Raw genomic sequence first — 24,235 nt, forward strand, 5'->3', positions numbered from 1 at the left:
AGAGTGAGCCTCAGCAAGTATTCTGCTTATTACAATTCTCTCTGATGATGCGGTAACTAAACACAGGGATAATAAAATATTCTGTCTGTCCAACGATTGTAAACAGTCAATAGGTTCATCAGACTTGAGATATTTTAGCAGTAATGTGACCAGAATATTTAAGACCCATCGAATCCGAATTTAAGACATTTTAAGGCCTTATTTTAGGAAAACGTTATTTAAGGTTTTTTAAGGACCCACAGCCACCCTGTATTCAGCTCAGCATCATAAGTTGACACCTGGTAGTCTGTTGCCACAAACAGTACCAGTGCAGTGAATTCCCTGTTGAGCCAATGTAAGCACAAGAGGGAAACTCGTAATCCAAATGTCAAAAAAAGCTTGAGGTTCAAAACTACCAATTAAACTAATAAGATGATGATGATAATTAGTGTTGGGGAAAGTTACTTTATAAAAAGTAATGCATTAAAATTAACTAATTACATGAATTAGTTACTTTTTATGGAAAGTAATGTGTTACATTACTTTTTTGTGTTACATTGTAAATATGAGCAAGGCTTGATTGTTTTTAATATAAGAAGTTCTATTTATAGCAAATATAACTGCCCTTTCCCACCAAAAAGTGTAATGAATAAATCTCAGGCTGAATGAAAAGTAAATTCATGTCTGTACAGTAGAACGCAGGAGAGGAAGGTTCAACAATCTTTTACACTAGATCATCAAAGGTCAGCAGCAAAGACATTAGTTAAAAAAAATGCAATTAGATACATTTGTGTTATTTAATGTTTAATTATTGCAGGTTTGCGACATGTTCTGATTTTGCATTTCACTTTTAATTCATTTTGATGAATGCTAAATCTGTTTATTTTATTTTTTTGTGAGTGGGAGGAATTAATGCACATTGCACATTCACATTTAGTCTACAACTAAATGTTCACACAGCGCACACAACGTTTTTGTACTTCAGATTTTTCCCAAAATGAGGACAGGGGTCTTGTCAGTCAATAAATGGGAAAACAAAATAACTAGTTTATTTTTCAAAAAAGTAACTCAGATATTTTGTCAATTAAAAAGTAATGCCTTACTTTACTAGTTACTTGTAATGCGTTACGCCCAACACTGATGATGATTATAATAATAATAATAATAATACAAATTCTACTAATAAGAACAATATAAAACGCACTGAAGATTAACAAGATGCTGGATTTATTAATATTTATCAGGTTGTGTGCATTTGATTTGCTGAAATCAAATCAGGGACAATAATTGGTGAGCACTAGCCAGTGAGATCGTTTTCTCAGTTCTGCCCACTACCAGAAAACACAGTTCTTAAAAACAAAAAAAAACAAAAAAAATCCAAAAGGAACTATTTCCTGTTATTTTGACAGTAAAAAAACCACACACAACAAAGAATATTATTTCTATGTAGCACGTAAATTCTGCATATATACAGTGGGTACGGAAAGTATTCAGACCCCCTTAAATTTTTCACTCTGTTATATTGCAGCCATATGCTAAAATCATTTAAGTTCATTTTTTTCTTCATTAATGTACACACAGCACCCCATTTTGACAGAAAAAAATGGTCCTTAGTTTTCAGACCCTTTGTTCAGTATTTAGTAGAATACTTTTTGGGAAAGATGCAACAAGTTTTTCACACCTGGATTTAGGAATCCTCTCCAGTTGTCAGGTTGGTTAGTAAACGTTGGTGGACAGCCATTTTCAGGTCTCTCCAGAGATGCTCAGTTGGGGTTTAAGTCAGGGCTCTGGCTGGGCCATTCAAGAACAGTCACGGAGTTGTTGTGAAGCCACTCCTTCGTTATTGTAGCTGTGTGCTTAGGGTCATTGACTTGTTGAAAGATGAACCTTCGGCCCAGTCTGAGGTCCTGAGCACTCTGGAGAAGATTTTCGTCCAGGATATCCCTGTACTTGGCTGCATTCCCTCCATTGCAACCAGTCGTCCTGTCCCTGCAGCTGAAAAACACCCCCACAGCATGATGCTGCCACCACCATGCTTCACTGTTGGGACTGTATTGGACAGGTGATGAGCAGTGCCTGGTTTTCTACACACAAATACCGCTTAGAATTAAGGCCAAAATGTTTTATCTTGGTCTCATCAGACCAGAGAATCCTTCAGGTGTTTTTTAGCAAACTCCATGCGGGCTTTCATGTGTCTTGCACTGAGGAGAGGTTTCTGTCGGGCCACTCTGCCATAAAGCCCCGACTGGTGGAGGGCTGCAGTGATGGTTGACTTTCTACAACTTTCTCCCACCTCCCGACTACATCTCTGGAGCTCAGCCACAGTTATCTTTGGATTCTTCTTTACCTCTCTCACCAAGGCTCTTCTCCCCCGATAGCTCAGTTTGGCCGGACGGCAAGCTCTAGGTAAGGATGGCTGAAGCGAAACAGTCGTTCCGAAGCTTTGCGAGATCCCGAAGCGCAGATGTGTCGAAACCCTGATCCGAAGCGTGATTCGAAACACCCATGTCACGTGACTATGACCAAACGAAGCCTCGAAGTGTTTCACTAATTGTTTCATCAGGTGTGGTCCGCCGAATCAGCGTTTGATTGGAACGGTCGGGAACAGACCACACAATCGCACATCTGTATAAAAGTGAAATAAACGCATTTTGACCTCGTGGGTTTTTGTGAGAGGAGTTTGACTTTGAGATAGCGGATTTTTGGTGATATAGTGACATAGTGCGATTTGATTAGTTATAGGCAATTTAGACTTACATTTAAATTTACACAACACATTGACTGAGAGGCTAGAGACAGACAGAGTATACATATAGTGACACATTAATAGATACATAGATATAAATATATATAGACAGCTAGATTAATAGATAGATACATATATAGATAGATTACAGATACATATATAAATACATATATTATAGATAGATACATATATAGATAGATTATAGATACATATATAAATACATATATTATAGATAGATACATATATAGATACATAGATTATAGATACATATCTAGATACATAGATCGATTCATATATAGATAGATAGATTTGGATAGATAGATAAAATGGAAGCTCCCCAGAAGAGATGCCGTACATCTGTGGTGTGGGAGCATTTCCATTTAGAAACCCTAAATAAAGTGAGATGTGTGTATTGTGATCGGCAGCTAGCCTACTGCAACAATACATCATCCATGATGCGCCATTTGAGGAGCACTCATCCTGCCATTTTGCAGGGTGCAGAGGATGGCATTCCCCCTGTACCTAGGCCTGCTACTGACACTGCTGGGCCATCTAAGCAAGGTATGCATTGTTTGGGATATAATTATAATTGAAATATAATTACAACCTTTTGGGACACTGTTTATAAAGTTTATAAGTTATATAAAGCACTGATTATAAACACTGGAAGGTTTCCAAATAATGAACCAGTAGGCTATACTTTTAATAGATGTGCACTAATTGAATCTGTATTTTTCCAATGTATTTGTCTGAAAGTATGTTTTGTCTTCTCTTTTAAAAGTCAGACAGAGGGAATTGGATGAGGCTCTTATAAACATGGTGGTGAAGGATCTGCAGCCCTTCACCATCGTGGACGATGAGGGATTCAGGGCATTTGTGAACAAGCTTGATCCAAGCTATGTCCTCCCATCCCGGAAGGTGCTTAAAATAATGGTCAGCGAAAAGTACAACAAAGCCAAGGAGAAGACAATGGAGGACCTACAAAAGGCCGAATTTGTTAGCCTTACAGCTGACATGTGGTCCTCCATTAATATGGATGGATATCTTGGTGTGACTTGCCATTACATAACACCAGAGGCAAAAATGGCAACTGTTGTACTGGGTGTAAGGAGGTTTTACCAAACCCACACAGCCCAGCATCTCATGGAGGCTAAAGCCTTGCTAATGGCTGAGTGGGGAATAACCTCCAAAGTTCAGTGCATGGTGACTGACAATGCATCTAACATGATCCTAAGTGCCCAGCTACTCCACCTTCGCCATGTCCCATGTTTTGCTCATACTATAAATTTGATTGTGAAAAAGGCACTAGATCAAACCCCAGTCATCAATGAAATACGCCAGAAGGCCAGAAAGATAGTGGGGTTGTTCAGATCCAGCTGCAAAGCAAAGGACAAGCTTGTGGAGATGCAGAGCTTGATGGGAAGACCAACTCTGAAACTGATACAGGAGGTTGACACGAGATGGAACAGCACATTTGACATGCTACAGCGCTTGTATGACCAACGTGAACCAGTGGCTGCTGCACTTTCCAACTTAAACAATGATACTGCTCCCCTGACAAGTATTGATTATGACATTATTGAACAATCATTGTCAATACTGCAACCATTCAAACTCGCAACAACAGAGATGTCAGAGGAAAAGAGAGTGTCTGCTTCAAAGCTTATACCACTGTACAGGATGTTGCAGCACAAGCTTGCACAGAAAAAAGGAAATGCAACGCAGGAATCAACTGTTCAATTAGGTAGGCCACAATGACCATACTACCCATGTGATTGGCCATAACTGTCATATTATTGTCATTATTATAAATATGTGTTTCTCCTGTTTTGGCTCATAGGCTCACATCTGCAAGAAGGTCTGCACTCCAGATGTGGAGGTTATGAGAGTTTTAGAGCCTTGGCACTGGCTACACTGCTGGACCCAAGGTTCAAAAATGTGGCATTTGGAAATGCTGCCAAAGCCCAGGAAGCTGAAAAGCATATCACACTGGAGTGTGCTTCACTGATGCGTTCAAACACAAATCCTGGTGAGCAGTTTCAGTCTGTGTTATGTTATGTAATCTGAATCATGTAATATAATATATCCTTCATATATGCCGTCAGTTTAGGATTTGTTACTAATTGCTGTTTTCATTTTTATTCAGACCCAGAAATCTCAACATCACACCCATCATCATCATCATCACCATCACCATCAACATCAACACCAGTAGAAACACAGGACAGTTTATGGGAACTTTTTGATACTCGCATCCATCAAACCAAGATGATACACAATGCTACAGCTGATGCCACAGTGGAAGTGAAAAAATACATCAACGATGCGTATTTGCCCAGAACTCATGATCCACTAACTTACTGGAAAGAGAGAGCAGTAATCTTTCCTCATTTGTATGTCCTTGCAAAAAATATCTTTGTATGCCAGCAACAAGTGTCCCTTGTGAGAGGATTTTTTCAAAGGCTGGAGAAATTATCTGTAAAAAAAAAAGTAGGCTAAGTCCTTCCACAGCAGATAAATTAATATTTTTGAATAAAAATCTCTAAAAAAGTGAGACATTGTGGCTTGATTTCTTTTATTAATATTCATTTTTCATGACCAAAATAACATTATGCACAGTGAGGAGCCTATAGGTTACAAGCTTCACATATTAGAACATTATAATAATAAAAAAACAACACATTTTTTTAATGGCCCGTCAAGGTTGTTTCAGATCAACACCTGCAAGTGACCACTAGGTGTCACCGTTGAGACGGGTGTCGGATTGATTCCAAGCCTCGAAACAATATGGCACATTTGGTTCAACTGTTTCATTGGTTCACGAGGCCTCGATTTTGCCATCACTAACTCTAGGAAGGGTTCTGGTCGTCCCAAACATCTTCCATTTAAGGATTATGGAGGCCACTGTGCTCTTAGGAACCTTAAGTGCTGCAGAAACTTTATATATACGTTATATGGTCTTATATAGACAGGTGTGTGGCTTTCCTAATCAAGTCCAATCAGTATAATCAAACACAGCTGGACTCAAATGAAGGTGTAGAACTATCTCAATGATGATCAGAGGAAATTGACAGCACCTGAGTTAAATATATGAGTGTCACAGCAAAGGGTCTGAATACTTAGGACCATGTGATATTTCAGTTTTTTATTTTTTAATAAATGTGTAAAAATGTCAACAATTCTTTCTTTTTCTGTCAATATGGGGTGCTGTGTGTACATTAATGAGAAAAAAAAAAAGATTTTAGCAAATGGCTATAATATAACAGAGTGAAAAATTTAAGGGGGTCTGAATACTTTCTGTACCCACTGTATATATATATATATATATATATATATATATATATATATATATATATATATATATATATATAAGACTCGCTCACTCTCTGCTCCCACCAAAGTGATGATGAGTGTTACACTAAATTTCACAATAGAGTTCACAATACATCAAACACAGGTTCATTACGCTTCCATTGAGATGAACTGAAAAACAGCACTGATCGCTTGAAGTAGAGTGAAACTCTGAAGTGCTCAGTCAGAGTGTTCGGCGAGTGAAAATATATCTGTGCTAAACTTACACTTAGCCTCTAACTCACACACTGGCAAGTAAAATCAGAGAATTTATTGGCCATTGGCTAATATTAGACAATCATTTAGTCGCACAGAGTGAACATTCAGTCACATGTGAGTAATTTATTCGCAATGCAGAGGGTTGATTATGTGATCATGAGTTCAACTAGTGTGACCATTATCTTCTTGGTCACCACTCTAACCTAGGCCCTTCTCCAGCGTTTGTTCAGTTTGGCCAGGAGGCCAGCCCCTTAGAAGTTGTTTTTTCAGATTTCTTCTAATAAAGATTCTAGGGGCCATATGATCTGGAGAATCTTCAATGCAGCAGAATTTTGTTTTGTAGTCTTCCCCAGATCTGTGTCTCAGCACAATCCTGTCTCTCAGCTCAGCAGGAATTTCCTTTGACCTCATGGCTTGGTTTTTGCTCTGATATGAATTTCAGCTATTAGACCTCATATTGACCAGTGTCTGCCTTTTGTAATTAAAGTGTAAAGCTGGAACCGCACTCAAAGAACGCTAACAGTGATGACTAAAAGCATGACTAGGAGCAAAAGCTAAAAAAAAAAAAAAGATAATTTGATGGTGTCCTGAGTATTTAAACTGGCCTGTTTATGTTGTCTTGACCAATTAGATATTGTCTTTGCTCGGGGTATCATAAATCATATGTTATCTTATCAAGCAAGTGGTCTGAATTTTCCCGCTCTTGTAGGGTATAATTTTGGACATGATTCCTATAACAAGAATATGATACATTTGACAAATAATTGATGGTCAGAATGAGGTGGTGGGGGAAGTCAATCCAACGATCTTGTTTATTACTCTCATGGGTTTACATGTGATGTCCGCCGTTGCATCTTGATTACTTGCCCCAAATTTGACTATCTCTTCTCCGAATTGAAATTGTCAATAATTGTTCTAGTGGTGTGAAGGTTGAAAGCTGTTTTTGGAAAGAGTTGGCTGGTTATCTTGCTTCTGACTTGTGGCACTAGGAATGATTTACAACATCCTGTTGCCTTTGAGGAATTCGGCTCATGTTTCAAAGTTCCTAAGTTCAAGTTACATTGTTCAAAATACCTGTAGTAGCACAGCAGTTTACATTTAATTAAGGTTGACTAGACTGTTATGCAAATAGTTGAGTTTGCCAGGTACATACAACATTTATGACAGGTTTTCAGTAAAGTCTTGGTCAGTTTGTCTGCCTGACAATTCCATTTTGCACTGCAACAATAAAACTGAAGTGACATAAACAAACTGAGAAATGTTTCTTTTTAGTTAAAACAGATGTTGCCACAGTTTTTGTTTGGGGTCATAATTTGAAGTTGGAAAATGTTAATAAATTGCAATATCGCAGAATATAGTAATATATTTAAAATCGCAATAATATTGTATTGTGTCACAAGTATCAGGATAATATCATATCTTCGAGCCTCTGGGGATTTCCACATCTACATATTACACATTTTTCATCTCAAAACTATGTAAATTTTGCTATTTTCTTTCACTATAGTTTCCTGCATTAGCCAAATAACACTAGATTTTCTATCATGTCAATAGCAAGGCTGTTAAACAGATGTCAATCACTCCAAGTGAGAGACTATATTTACGTGGACAACAATATTCAGATTTTAATGCAAATAAGACAATACACTGATTAAGAATCTGTAAACAGAGATTTTTGATTACCTTAATCTGGGTAAAGTAATACTCATAAATCGCATTATTGGAGTGCAGTTAAGACGTGTACACATTTTAATCACAATATTATTATCGTGTATGGACTTTTTGTCCCATTAGCAGTGGTCAACCATTTGACAGCAAACAAAAGAGCATGGCTTCAACAACGCCATCATCTGTTTGGACGTATAGAATGACAAATAATTAACTGCATTTGAAGCTTTCAGTAAATTAAAAATGAATCAACCAAACTGTATATCACACCATAATGGAGAGTGTCACGGTTGGTGAACCGTGATCTCTGGGTTTTGCACTTTGTGGGTGAAGTCTGTGTGTTACGCGTCAGCACTGATTAGTTAGTGGGCGTCTCCGTTAATCGTCATCAGCAACAGCTGTCACTCATTACTCATCCCTATATATTGGCTTGTCTAGCGTCTTGTGTTCGTGAGAGCGTAGTTTCCTGTTTGTAACCCGTGCGTTGCTTTCTTGTGTGTTTCTGCGTTGGATGTCCGTGTCTCCCCGGAACCCCGTCCAATCTTCGCAACCACCATCAAGCAACAGTACTTAACTTCGGCTCGCTTCCCCGCAGTTCCTGTGCCACCCTCTCCTGCTGCCTACTCACCTCCGTCTTATGGATTCATCACTCATCACCACCATCTTGGACAGTACCGTCCTCCCAGCGTTAAATTGTGTTCCAGTTTTGTATTGTCTGCATATTCACATTAAACATTGGTAAACTTGCACTTGCTTCCAGCTCCTCCTTCACCCAGTTGTCACAGAGACAAACTATATATTTATAAGTGAAATTCTGGAGGGGATGTTGGATATCGTCGCCTGGTGATGTAATTACATGTGCAATTAAACAATCTTTGTACTATACATGTAAAATGGGAACATGAAAAGGAATATTCTGAAATCAACTCCTTAGTAATAGTATTGTAAATAATTAGATTACTGATGTCCTTGTAAACATAATCATTGATGGCAATCAGTTACTCCCCGGGTGCTGGATATATAGCTGCCCACAGCTCCGGGTGTGTGTTCACGGTGTGTTCACTTCTCACTGCTGTGTGTGTGCACTTGGATGGGTTAAATGCAGAGCACCAATTCCGAGTATGGGCTACGACTTTCACTTTTATATAATACTAGCTAATTAAAGCAACAGTCATCAAAACCCTTTTTCGGTTTCCAGTCTTCAGTCTCCACCTCTTCAAATGTGACACTGCTGGTGTTTATTATTTTTATATATATATATTTGCAATAAAAGTACAGTATAATCAAAACAAACCAGTATCTAAAATATGCCATATACCATACCACAGCTGTTAATGCACAATTACCATTTTAGATCGACATTTATATATTTTATGGTTTCTGTTGTCAGACCACAGGAGAAATATGAAATTGTGACTGAAACACTGCCCTTTAAGACTACATATTAACTAGCTCTCTCTTCCAAGATGTTAATCTGCACAAAAATCCTGATTTATAATTGAGCCACCGTCTGATGAAATCAAATACCCATAATATAAAACAAGACAAAGACAATTTTTGAGCTGTGATTTCAGCTATATTTGCATGCAAAATTAGAGAAGTAACATAATATCTGTTTTAACTGAAAGCGCTGCTCCTCTCAGCATCTCGCTGAAAAGAGCAGACAAAGAGAAAGAGGGGTTGTGTGCGCTGGGAAAGCAAGATCTAGCGCTTGTGTTACAGTAAGAGTGAGTCATAGAGACTAGCTGAAGGCTGATTTATACTTCTGCATTAGACCTATGCCATAGCCTATGAGTAGACGCACTCCTTTGCGTCGTAGCCTGATGTGCACCTCTCCAAAAATCTAAGCGCATCAAGTCCTTATGGAGATGGAAAGAATGCCATCTTCTCCTGTTCCGTTGTTGTCACCTTTTGTAGTTTTAAATAATGATTTTACAGCTTCGGCTTTTGTCGTGGTACAGCAGGTTACACAAGCAATGCTCGTGGACACTGCAGACTAGCAGATCAGCATGTGTACTCATGTCGATGCGGACAACGATGCAGAAGTTTTGTATTTTTATTTAGTACTCCGTTCTTATTTGAAAATATAGTGTTATCACACTTATTCTTTTTTTCTTAAAAAAAAAACTAAAAGTGCAATAATATTGTTATCAGTGTTATTAATTTATTTTTTAGTCATATTTCACGGGTCACGCATTATGTGCAGTGTAAGGACCAAACCAAATCTGCAGATGTATTTATGACAACCTGACTGAAAATCTTATGTGAACCCATTTATTGCAATTATTTGTGGGAAGATATTTGGCACACCCGCTCCATGTCATATAAACCACTTTAATTTGGACACATGATTCACACTAGGCTCTAATATATTCTCACAAGGGTCATAATGAGCTGCTTGTGAAGATAGTATAGGCTTCTAAATTATAATATTTGAATCCCCAAATTCAAACATTTAAAAGCTGTTTTCCCAAAAGCCCATGATGTTTTTTAAGATGGACAATTTACTTCACAAAAAAAAATAGCTTATGATTCATAGGCCTACATTTTTATATGTTGATTGATTGATTTTGATTGATTTGCCTTTATTGTCTCCTGATGGAGAAATTTGTCTTGGGCATTCGGGATAACAGATGCACACAATATAAATATATATAATTCAATTTTTTTAATAGAAAGTGGTACAAATGAAAATTTAAACCTATTCAGTCTACAGTTTGGTAACCTGTACCTTCTACCTGAGGGCATCATCTCATACTCGCTGTAGAGGACATGATTCGGATCGTAAGTAATTTTTAAACTTTGTTTCCTAAATATTTATATGTTGTTACTTGTTCAATCGGTACTCCTTCAATTATAATAGGGCTTTGATCGCCTATAGACCTAGGGTCAAAAATCATTTCTTTGGTTTTATTAATATTAAGGAGCAAGTTATGCTTATTGCACCACTTAACCATCTCCTCTATCTCCTGTATGTAAATGCCAATATCTGATTTGTTGTAGAGTAAACTAAGTATGGCCGTATCATCTGAAAATGTAATAATAAAATTATTCCTACCGATAGTTCTGCATTCATTTGTATATAATATAAAAAGTAAGGGCGAACTTACACACCCCTGAGGGGCACCTGTATTTACACTAATCATCAGAAAGAGTGGAGTTAACTCTCAACTGCTGCTTCCTTTCTGTCAAGAAAGAACCATACCATTTAACAATAAAGGGGTTCACTTCCATCTGCTGTAGTTTACTTAACATTATCTGTGGAAGAAAACAATTAAATGCAGAACTAAAATCCATAAATAATAAACGAACATAACCTGATGGATTTTCCAAGTGCTTTAAGATGGAATGTACAGTTGTAATTAAAGCATCATCAGTATCCCTGCCATTATATATATATATATTATATATGTTCTTCAAGTACTAGAAATCCAACTGTCCATGATGAAAAGTAGTCTGTGCTGCAGGCTGTGGTAGATTAACACTTACCATAAGTATTCGTTTAACTAACATCTTTAAAGCCCTCATTTGATGTTTTGGGTATTTTGGATAAATAGCCAGATTGCAAAAAGATTGAATCACACGATTCAGCTATATCTATCAAATCCTTGAATCACACTGTTACATTTAAATCTGTGTTTGTGCTGTCGCTGAATTTACAAAATCTTATCATTATTTCTGTACTGAAGTACTGGGATAAAAGTTTATAGTTCGAATATAAACACTGTTGTCTACAATAAAGATCAAAATAATAATAATCAGAGTAAATCACCTTTACGAAAAGGGTGACGGTTCAAATAAAGATTGTATCAATTACAACATAATGCCAGCAGGTGGAGACAAGTGACTTGAAAAAAAAGATTCATTTAAAAACATTGATTAATTCAGGAATGAAGCAAAGTGAATTCTTTTATGAGCGAGTTTTTGAATCATGAGTTCAACTTAATTTGTTTTAACAGTTCGTTGAATACTGAATATATTTTATAAAAAGACTGCAGCCATTTTTACTAGAAACTCGTTCATTAAACGTTATTTTGTTTAGTTGTCTTTTTTCAGAATCGTGGTGTGAGAACAGTGATATTCATTTTAAAAATAAATTTTTCTTCATTTTTACATGCATCCCGGATTGCGCAGCTCTATTTTGGTCATTTATCCACATGTAATGTAAACAAATCAATTACTTTTATTTTTTAGATAAAGCATCGAGGATGTGGTCAGATAGGTTCAGCATCGAGAATGTTTATTGTCTATTCTACAAATGCATTTACTTATTTAATAAAATGTGTTGCTGTTCTGTTGTAAGAAATCTTAAAGATTCCTAAATGCATCTACTTTCAGAAGGCCAAATAAAGTGCTTTTGTTTCTCATAGAAACACACAGCATCACCCTGACATGACTGCTTCAACACCAACTGTGGTTACTGAAACCACGCATCTTTGTTTACGTGAACATTTGAGCGACATTACTGATCATGGTGTTACCTTGTCTTTATTGGCTGTTGAGGCTTCTGCCTTTATAAAAATAATAATAATAATAAAAAAGGGTTATATGATTGATTTAAATTCTTCCTTTCCCTTTGGAGTGTTACAAGCTCTTGGTGCATGAAGAAGATCTGTAAAGTTGCAAAGAGTAAAGTCTCAAATCCAAAGAGATATTCATCAAAGTTAAGACTCTGCCACACCCCCCTAAAACACCTAGTTTAAACACGCCCCCATATCTACATCACTATGTGGAAATATTTGTGTTATCTGTCCTGTGTCCTGCAGCCCTGCAAAGTGCACGATATGAAACAATTATCTGGGCAAATTACTTAGTTACTACATTTCTTTTTTTATTTTTTATTACGCAAACAGACAATTACAATATTTACAGAAAACAAATTAGATTCAAAACACAAATTCAGAGACCAACAAAACATACATATCAGTACGATTTGTGTGTGTGTACGTGTGTGTGTGTGTTAGTGTAACTGGGTGAGGGAGTGGAAATATATGAATAAAGGGGCATGTAGGGAAGTACAACAGACTTAACCAGATAAAAAAAAAAAAATTATATATATATATATATATATATATATATATATATATATATATATATATACACACACACACATAACAATAGCAATAGTACTAATAATAATAATGATGATAAATCCAATTAATAAGAAATGACAAATGATAATAATAGTATTAGCAGTAGTAGTAATGATAAACATATATTAACAAATATTTCTTCCAGAATGAGAGGGAGGTTAAAGGATCAGGAAAAGGACAAATAAAATAATAGTAGTAGTAGTAATAATAATAATAATAATATTGACACAGCCTTTGAAAGTAATGATAATATTAATAGTTGTAATAATAATAATAATAATAATATTGATACAACTATTAATGATAAGGTATTGTAAAGCTGCCTCTGACATCCCACATGGCCATGGCATATGATAGACCCCAGCCAGCGTCAAGTTGCAACGGGTTATCAAGGCGAGGTGCTTCGGGGCCCAGGGTCACCAAATCCAAACCCATTCCCAGCCGTCCCAGACATGCCACGCTTACCCTGTCTTGTGTTTTTTTTTCTCTTCCCTTTTTTTCTTTTTAATCCCCTTTTTTTATATAAATGTGGCTGCTTTCATTGTTATACTCATGATATGTTTGTCAACTAGCGTGTAATGCATTTAAAAAAGTATGGCGTGCAACATGGAGCCAGCCCAGTACAAAGCCCAAGCTGCCAAGCCCACACCACACTTACCCTATGTGTTTATGTTGTTTTATGGTCCAAATGACTGTGTGTGCACCTCATCTGACATGTGATGTATTAAAACAGCGAGACAAGTGCTGGGCCAGCCGGAGACGAGAAATCCCAGATAAAAAAGTACAAGCTGGAGGGCGAAAGCCCAAGGACCCCGGCCCCACATCACACCCACCCACAGCTAATCAAAACCACACATGGTAGGGACCAGTATGCCACAGCCAGCCCGGGTCCAGAAGCAGCAAGAGAGAGAGAGAGAGAGACAGAAAGAGAAATTTAAATATAATTTTATGAGTATTTTTTATATATTTATAGTTACTACATTTCTATTACTTTCCACATTGAAGAACTTTTGTGTTGTTTCACGAGTTCACGCTTGCATATAGCTGAGGTATGGTATGCGTATTTGGCGTGCTGTCCGGGGAAAGGCTCCGAGCTCGGGAATGGCCGAACCTAGAGTACCCCCCCTCCCACCTTTCCCATCTAATTATAAAGTGAAGTCGAAGTGAGGAGATGGGGTGGAGGAGGGATGCTGATAAACAGTCAATGGATAGAGGTAAGTCAGCGATATTTATACTGTGGGAGTGATTACGAGATTGTGGTCCACCTGTGTTGATTAGGCTAAGTATCTGACGCGCTCCTCCCGAACCTTGTTAATGAGAAAATCTTTTTTTTTATTTTAATAGACGTTTAAAGTTTAAAACACATTCAAAACCTAATTTGTACATTGTGAATGAATGATGATTTATATACCGTCACAGTCACTCACAGACCCTTTCACGTGTTTTGCGCATGAGCCACACGCAGCCCATCATTAAATCGGTTAACCGGCCATCGACAGCCTTAATCGATTGCATTTCTAATATTCATATATATCATTTCATTAACACTATCACACAAAGAGAGCTTTTTATTTCTTCAAATATCAGCATGACTACATATAGATTTGTTTTTTTACAGTTCAATAAATGAAGATAATTGAGAGACATAATTTTAGACACCATATTGCCTCTTTTTGCTCTATTTCAACAACAAAAATAGTTCCAAGCACAGCCACCATAGCACAGTTTTACATCTCTGAGCAACTTGACAGTGTTTCGTTCCTGAATAAGTCAACTATTAAATTATTTTGTTCAATCGCTATGACACACTTATTAACACTGACTTTCTGACACCTACTGGCAGTTTTAATTTTACATGTAATGTATCTTTTGAGTATTGAACATTTTATGTCTTATATATCAAAACATTATTTCTGCATTTGTAACTGCAAGTTGAATGCATTTATATTTCCTGCATTAAATACATTTAAATGCCACTTAAGATTAAGCTTCTTGAGTTGCATTGCAAAGATGAATTTTGCTGATACTGATTTAATTTGCCTGGTAACAGCCCAAATGTCTTCTTATTCTAAATAACAGATTCCTATAATTAAGAACAAGTAGTTTGAGTGTTAAATTTATTATTGAGAGTTATAAAATAACTCTGGATCCCTCCCACAGCGGGGTGTCCCTCTTTGAACTGTTGCCATCTGGTCGACGCTACAGAGCACTGAGCACCAGAACGACCAGACACAGAAACAGTTTCTTCACTCAGGAAATCCATCTCATTAACACCTGACATTAATTGTGGAACACACACTATTTATACATTTATTTATCTAAAACTTAGTCTACATTTCAATTTGCACATTATACTGTATACTTGTGCATACAACTGTCTACTGTTAAATATCTGTATATACAATTTTCAATTTGTATTTTTTTTATTTATTCCTTATTTACTTGTTCCATGTTTTTTTTTTTGGTCTATCACTGTCATTCTGTGTGTAAACATACCTGGCAATAAAAGCTGATTCTGATATAAGCCCATGTAATTCCTCCCAAGTTCCTGTAAGTTCCTCCTTCCCACTGTTAAAAACTTAGTAAAGACAGGGTTCCTACACATTTCCATTTCAAAATTCCATACTTTTCCAGACTCAAATTTCCAAACCTGTTGATTTTCAGACCATATTTAACATAAATGGTTAATAGTGCCATTATTTTCAGCTTTATATTTGGTATAGTCATCTGTAAATATTTTTTCCCCATTGATTTCCTCGAAGTGACAACATGCAGAATCATTCATATAAAAAATGTTTAGCATGCTTATGCATTAAGATCTTTGTGCATCACTGCCATCCTACTATGAATAAAACGAGAGCATGAATGCACATGAATTAAGATATCTACCTGCTCCAAAATTATCAGTTCTTACAGTAGTACCTCTAATATCAAGGCCTAATGTCCAATTGAGCAGAATATTTGGATTGTCACTCTTTTTTTTTTTTTATTTGTAACTATTTGTAACTCAATTCAAAAATTTTACTACATGATTCAAGTTACTTTTTCTTTACTAAGCTAGTAACATTGTATATAAAAAAAAAAAAATCTGGGCAAAAGTCTGTAAATACAAATATTTTTCCATACTCCGCTTTCTTTTTCATACCTTCCAGACATGGAAAATACTTCAATCAAATTCTGTACTTTTCCAAGCCCCATAGGAACCCTGTCAAAAATGATGTATACTCGGCGTAAATTTTAAATAAGCAACTTTTACTTGAGTACATTTTTTGTCTGGTACTTTTACTTTTATTTGTAAAATGTCAATCATGTAATGGTACGTTTACTTTTTTTACTTTTACTTTGAGCAGATTTCTTTTTGCACTCTTTCCACCTATCACTGACATGAAGGTTCATGTGATTGTTAAGTTTCTGTTGTGTTGTGACGCTCTTTCCACACAGGTTACAGCTGTAAGGCTTCTCTCCAGTGTGAACTCTCATGTGTGACTGAAAGTTTCCTCGTTGAGCGAAACGTTTTCCACATTGATGGCAGGTGAAAGGCTTCTCTCCAGTGTGAATCCTCATGTGGATTCTGAGGCCGGTTCGATGACTGAAAGTGTTTCCACACTCTGAACAGATGAGACGACGTTTAATTCGTGTCTCCTTAGCTTTTGCTGGTGGGGAAGTCTCTTCAGTTTTTTCTCCAGTACTGAAATCATTATGCTTACATTGCTCTTGTTCCTGTTTCTTATGCTGCTTTTGAATCTCCTCTATTATTGCCATCAGGTCTAGGATGAAAAGAGACAAATACAAGTTAAACCCTGTTTAAGCGCAACAGCAGAAAAGAGAACAACAATGACCCAAATCTGCCATTTATTGAAGTGATACTCCACCCCAAAATGAACATTTTGTCATTTATCACTTACCCCCATGTTGTTCCAAAACCGTAAAAAGCTTTGTTTGTCTTGGATGAAAACAGGGAGGCTTGTCGTTTTGAGGTGGAGTATCCTTTTAAGGAATGTCAAACACCGCTTGTAGAGTTAAAATCCAACCTACTCCACTTTACCAACAAAGTTTCAACAAAGATTAGTGTTAGTGTAAAGTTAGTGTTGGACCAAAACTCTGCAAAACATCGCTTTGTGATTTCCTTGTTCTAAAATATTAAAGACTATTATGCATTTATGAATAAAAGCAGATTTAAGTCCCATTGTTAAACAAACTGTGCTTATCTCTTCTAGAGTTATTAGATCACAACATTCCCAAGTATAACTTATGATCAGGCATTTGTGGACAAGAAATTAATGGTTTATGTCCTATTTGTTAAAAAAGAGTGGAGTGTCAGAAGGCTCAGTTTGAGGCCCTTTGCTTTTTTTTCTCTTTGTATAGGTTTCCTTGAGACAGTATTACTAAACTTCACTGTCACATCCATGACGGTCCCACTTTATATTAAGTGTCCCTAATACCTGTGTACTTAGACATAGTAACTAAATTTGTACGTAGTATGTAAGTAGTTTAGGGGTGGAAATGGGATCCAAGGGGTGGAGATGGGTAGGTTTGGGGATATGTAAAGTGGGAGGAGTTGGTAAACCAATGTAATACCAGTGTACTTACATGGTAAATCCCCAGGAACTGTCCACTTAATATAAAGTGTAACATTCTGGACACAACCACAATTTGTATTTAAAGCCTAACTTACTGGCTGCTGCTTTGTAACATCAAAGATATTACATGATAAAATCTAATATAATGTGTACCTGTTAGTCCTGTTAACACATTTGTACTTACACATACTATTCAGTGGGTTGTTACATGTGTGTATTTACACAGATATTACAGCTGTAGATACTATGTTCCAATGTGTACTTACACTGTGTTTACATACTATGTACATATTAAGTACAGAGGTATTGGAGACCGTTATTATGAAGTGGGACCAAGTATCAAATATGAGATGGCTAGTAATGTTCTTGAACTAAATACTTTCTTTGAACTGAATTCTAAATTCTTAACTTCTAAGTTTGTAGAACAGCATTCTTGCTCAGAAATTATTTAGGGTCAACTAATAAGCTCAAGTTGTTTTAAAATGCAGTGACTTAAGTGCTTTACAGACTTTACAGTATTTATTACAGACTCTAAGGTCATGTCCACACTACAACATTTTTGTTGAAAAATACATATTTTTATCTCATTTTGGCTAGGGGTGGGAGAAAATAATTTCTGCATCGATGCATCGCGATTCTCTCTCCAACGATTCAGAATCAACTTTTACCAGATGCGTGATGACGTGGAGTTTGCTTTAGAAACACCCGTACCCTAATCTCTTCCAATTCCTCGCACACATACACCACTCAAACTTTCCGTACAATAATCATTCATAAAGGTCAGAAAGGTTGAAGCGAATTACAAGGACATTTGCGGGCTTCATTGCACAGGATGCGGTACGCGAGACGTGCTTTATACTTGAAGTGTGTAGCCTCTCCCATCTGTATTTTCCTTACAAATGCTCTACGAAGTCATAATTTGTGTGGTTTGGAATGCAGTGGCCCTCACTAACAGAAAGCTTCTTTCAATTTACAAATGCCAATGCATGCTTTGTTTTTAAAGACTGCTCTTACATGCAGCTGTGAGCAACTCACAGTAAGGTTTAATGCACTTGCGTCTCAAAATGTTTTTTTTATAACACAAAATTAATGTAAACACAGCCAGTTATTAAGGTTGCCACCCGTCCCTTAAAATACAGAACTGTACTTTATTTAAGGTAAAATGATTTATCCCGATCAAACAGAATGCGTGTTTTGCAGTGAGAGGTGCCTTTGTTTTAGTTGGCAGTCAGCGTTCCGTGTGCCTCACATTTTCGCAGGAGCTCTCTATAAACGCCTGAAGTTGAAAAATAAGAGCAACTCTGAGCATGAAACGTCATTGCCGTTTTTTCCATTGACAAATCAAATGAATGGAGAGGAGGGCCTTCCGTTGTTATAACGAAAGTTTAGTGTAGCTTAGAAAGTCCAGAGACTGCTATGATGGAGGAGAAACTTTTGGTGACTGTCGTAGGTTGAGAAGTTTTTTTTAGGACTTAACATGACAGTTTACATAGCAGCAAAAACCAAGTATTTTTAAAGCGCTCGCTTTGATTAGACTGACAGGTCTAACATAAAAAACGCAGAGCACTGCTCTTTTTTTTTTTTTTTAAAGTCACCATAAAAAGGCAGTGCTCCTCAAGTTTTCATACTTAAAAAACGACTAATTGTTCGGGGCCTTAGTGTGCGCCTATATTTGATCATGTCATGTTATTGTTTGGTACTATTTATTCAGTCTTTTTTCTTATTATTTATTTTCAGCCGAATAATTCTGGCTGCCTAACATTCAGAGTATCCCTAGTAAATAGTACGTCATTGCATTGATGATAGTATGCAGTGCCTGATAGTAGTCCCCAGCTAGGTAACTAGTTATGATATAGCTGGGGACTATTTTCAGGCACTGGGTAATATCACTGCGCCAGCTACACCCCTGATACGGCAACAAAGCTTGATTATAACACTGGAATGAGAGTATAGTTTCTCTGTCGGTTCTAGTACACTGTAACTACAGAAAAGACAAGCTTTAACCCCTTAAGTGTCACCCCCCTTTTTGGGGGTAGAGCTGAAAAGGGGGTGTCCAGATTCAAATTAATGTAATTCTGGAATGGTTTGGAATATGAACCTAATTTTGGGCTCGTTTTTAAAAACACACCTGAACATGTGATATCAACAGGTGGTAATTTACCTTTTATTGGATGAGGAGTTTGTCAATATCAGATTTCATTGGCAGACAGAATGGCAGAAATCACATTGGCCTTAGAAACAGCTCTGGCTGCTTACTGAGACTTATCTGAATATCTCTATCTTTATTACTGCATAAAGTTATGAGGGTGGGCTCTTTCTAATCAGAAATCTTAATCAAACATAGCTACTAGAGTGTTGTTACAGAAACTTCACAAAAAAAAGTTTATTTCATGTATGATCATACATGAAATTGACATGCATTACATTTTTTACTGAATACTTGCAACATCATTCATACATATACAAATATACATATTCAATTTATTCTCAAAGTTTTTGATAAAAATTAGAAAAGATGCTCGGTCTGAATTATTGGCGGCCAAATAAAAAAAAGAAAATATATATATACTTTCGTGATTGTATGTGTATGTATCAGCTTTTTGTAACAAAAGCCAACTTCTTGGTGGGTTTTTTTTTTTTTTTGCTAAATTTTCTTGTCACAAATTAATGAATTACTGTCACTACATAATTTTAAATATAAAACGGTGGTCAACTATGAAAAATACAATCTCTTCTAAGGTCTCCAATGATATATAGTTTGTCAAGATTAGTTTAGGTTTAGTATAAAATATTTACGGTTTTAAATACGTAATGGCTTTGGGCCCACCGGTGGGCCAGTGACACTTAAATAGGAAAATTTCAAAACTCTTTGGTCACTTTTGAGCGAGGTGCTAACGGTCTAATCAGATTCAATGATCTATGCTAAGCTAAAAATACTACCGCCAGACCCGGAGATCGACTGAATGGATTCGAAAAACAGTAAAACTCTTGTCGAGTTGGAAAATGAGCATATGTTCAAAAAAAGCGGAGTGTTCCTGTAAAGTGATGGATTTATTTGGGGTACTTCTCTATTATTTTTTTCAGGGTACTTCTATATCTTTTTTTTTTTTTTAATTAATGCTCATCATGCCATATTAACAAATTTACAGTTTGTAAGTAGGATCTTGTCAGCTAAACTTGAAGGCAGCATTATTATTTGTCATGTGATCTACACATTTCTGTCCACACGAGACGCTCCATGTACCTGCATTAGTTATGACATCCTTCAAAAATATATATTCATTTCTGTACAGCAGGACATTTTTTATAAAAACCAAATGAGCGAGTTTTGAGAATGAAAACCCACCTAATCCATCATCATCACTATCTTCATGTTTGACTCTGATTGTTTCTTCAATCTTCACATCTTCACTCTCTTCTTTAATAAACGCCATCTTTATAACAGTGTCACATGGATCTTGGTCGCTTCACCTTTTCTGTTTAAGATGAGAAAAGATGAACAGAAAAATAAATAGGAAAGCTATAATTTAAAATAAATCTGTGGGTGCATATCAATCAGCTACCTATTCCAGGGTAAAAGTTTATGGACTTAAATTACATGATTGTCCAAAAACACTCAAAACTAGCTTTATAAAATTAATTAACTAACAGGTTAGACACTAAATATTTCGGCGAACATTATTTACATTCGGATTTATTGCTCTATAGATGACATTTAAAAGTCTACTTTCTTAAAAACACCTGCAGTTTGTTTGTAAAAGTTGTCGTTAATGTAGACTAATCATGTTCCCTACACAACGATGTTCAGTACAGGTGACGTTTTAGCGCTGATTGGTGAATAAATAGTTCTTTCATCCCCGATGTAAACAGAGACCCATCCACTGTTTGTTTCAGTAAGATTTGAGTAAGTTTGGACACTACTAATCCGATCGTAATAGGACTAGAAGCACAATCAGAATAAAAAAAGTCACATTTAAACCCGTCAATCGGATTGAATTGGCCAGATCCGACTAAAATTTTGATCGGATTGTAAAGGGTGGTTTATTCCTTTTGTAATCAGAGAGAGAGGACATGTAAACACTTGATCGGATTGAAAACCGAAAATGTAAAGTACTGCGCATGCGCAGTGATGTAGAAATTGCGTACTGACATATGACACACCGAATGAGCTGTTCTTCCTGGCAAATAGACCCTTTTACAGCCCACGTGATCAAATTAGTTGCGCGCGCATTTTGGCAACGGAAGTGGTGTTGTTTCCCAGTGGTTTTAATGCGTCAGTAACTCCGAAAGTTTATCAAAATGGTTTCCCAGCATCAAAATGCCAGGCTGTTGTGTTTACGGTAGCACTAATTGATATTCCACCAATGGGCTTAAGTTTTATAAGAGTCCGACAGGATCACGACCGTTTCAGAAGAACCGGCGGCGCCTGTGGCTGCAGGCGATTAAACGCGTTGATTGGAACGAGGACATAATAAAAAATGCTTGCGTCTGCAGCGCCCAGTTTATATCAGGTATATCTATGTAATCTTGAGTTTAATGGAAAGCATGGTTTACATTATTGATTGTCTGTACGGTGTAGTGTATCAGTGCAGCTGAAGTTTGATAACCGCATGCATCTAGTTTCATAAACTGGCGTTGGATTTGGCATGTCAAAAGAGTAAAATGTAAACGCTATGTTCGGATTCGTCAATCAGAATGAATTCAATCCGATCGAAGCAAAAAGTGTCCATGTAAACGCCCCTAGTGATTGCGGGCGATGTACACCTGAGACAGGCAGCAGAAATCTCTTACGTTATTAAGTTTTCACATTATTGGTTGATATTTTTAATTATTGTTAATCAGTACAAATTGTTCGCGCTTCTTGTCTTCAGAAAGACATGGAAATGGTATTCACTAATGCTTCACATGGTTCATTCTTAAAGCAGCAATTAACTTGCATTTTAACCAAATAAAAAGGTGCACATCTTTCATATTCATTTATATAATGTTTTCTTCAGTTAAAAGAAATAAACAGTTCACAGTTGATCAGTTAAACGTCCATTTTCGCTGATAAAATCAAGTTAAGCCTATACGGAACACTTTTAACCTTGTGTACACTGGCGGAGGAGGAACTTTTCTCCACTTTTATCAAAAACTATTGGTCCTAAAGACATCAATCACAGTGTGGCCTGTATAATAGGTATCCCCCCGGAGAAGGAGCACACAAACATGCGTGTCTGTCTTTTAACAACGGAGGAGTGCTCGCTGGCGCGTGCGGAACATGGTTAGTCTACGTCACATGTTTGTGTTTTGTTTTGAGCAGCAAAACTCGTCGAGCGACTCAAAACAACGTATAACTGTGTTAATCGTTTGGTTTAATTGACTCGTGCATGCAAAGCCTTGTGGTTGCGTTCACTGATCCACAGTAACTGAACCCGAATTTATGATAAATTGTGTTTGACAACAAAGGAGTGAAATGAGACGCGGGAGCCATTAACGTTACTCATAGAAAATAACATGCCTTGACGTGAGAGCAGGTACGACAATGTTGCGTTCAACTACAGTTTGAGAAACCTGTTAAACTGCTTAAGTCGATTGCATTAATTTAAAACCAACCTTTCTTTAGTCGAAGCACAACAACAAATGCCGGAGTGCGGCGTAGCGTTGTGACGTCACGTCGCCAAACCAAAATAAAAGTCCTGTGCACGCGAGCACAAAAGTGCTATCAGGGAGACAGGTATTAATTTCAGATTATTATAATAATCTGAATATATATATATATATATATATATATATATATATATATATATATATATATATATATATATATATATATATATATATATATCAGTATGAGAAATGTAGTGAATTGCTCGCCTCTCCTCAGAAGACTCAAAATCGTTTCTAACTGAAAAGGGGTCTATACCTCATTAATGTGGTGTCAAAATAATAGCTACTTTAAACATGATTAATATGCCTAAAGCTAAACTTCCCGTGAAGACATGCAATAAGAAGTGTTTCTAAACCAGTTGTCCAACAAGAGATAACAAGTTTTCACTTCACAACATCAGTCAAATGCTTAATTTTGTGGTCTGATGTGGCTTCTAATCATAGAATGAGGCAGAAATATGTTCTACATATTTCATGTTCTATACTGTAAAAATGGAGATTAGCAATGGATTAGAAGTATACTTAATTATGAAAATACCAGAGATGGCTTTTAGAAAACATGTATAAACACATTATTGCAGTCTGTTTATTGGCTTCATGTTTCATCATTAAAAATGTTTTATCTTCAGTTCTATTAATTCTGTGATGCATAAGTGGAGTCTTTAATGAGCGCGTCCTCCGGCTTCCAGTATGAATGAAACTTACATTACATGTTAATATCACTCAATAATGGCCAATCCATCCTATTTGGATAAAAATAGGAAAAATATATCTTGAGTGAATCTTCATCAGGTTCTTGATTGTGATGGTTCTGTGTAACGCTGCAGTCATCAAGACTGACTAAAGCACTGAATCACTGTAGTTCTATATGGGATGATTATAGTCTCATTATGATTAATAAATGCACACACAATTATCCATGTACTAGATACATTTTGTGAATGTATTTT

General features: G+C 36.5%; 2 protein-coding genes across 2 annotated transcripts in view; one reads left to right on the forward strand and one right to left on the reverse strand.

Moving 5' to 3' along the window:
• LOC132106024 (zinc finger protein 271-like) overlaps positions 1 to 24,235 on the forward strand; it is a 145,288-nt gene that overhangs the window by 50,013 nt on the left and 71,040 nt on the right. The window lies entirely within an intron of this gene.
• LOC132106161 (zinc finger protein 239-like) lies at positions 16,318 to 23,336 on the reverse strand. Its single transcript, XM_059511820.1, has 3 exons — positions 23,232 to 23,336; positions 20,983 to 21,112; positions 16,318 to 16,823 (listed from the first exon to the last, which is right to left on the reverse strand). Exons 2-3 carry the CDS (start codon positions 21,068 to 21,070, stop codon positions 16,363 to 16,365), a joined length of 549 nt encoding a protein of 182 aa, XP_059367803.1. The 5' UTR covers positions 21,071 to 21,112; positions 23,232 to 23,336; the 3' UTR covers positions 16,318 to 16,362.

The sequence above is a fragment of the Carassius carassius genome, chromosome 26, assembly GCF_963082965.1.
Source record: "Carassius carassius chromosome 26, fCarCar2.1, whole genome shotgun sequence".
Lineage (NCBI taxonomy): Eukaryota > Metazoa > Chordata > Actinopteri > Cypriniformes > Cyprinidae > Carassius > Carassius carassius.

Coding starts and splice junctions, on each gene's coding strand:
- LOC132106161 (XM_059511820.1), bottom strand. CDS start 21,070: ATGGCGTTTATTAAAGAAGAGAGTGAAGATGTGAAGATTGAAGAAACA. Junction 16,824..20,982: donor TAGTGATGATGATGGATTAG/GTGGGTTTTCAT, acceptor TTTTCATCCTAG/ACCTGATGGCAATAATAGAG.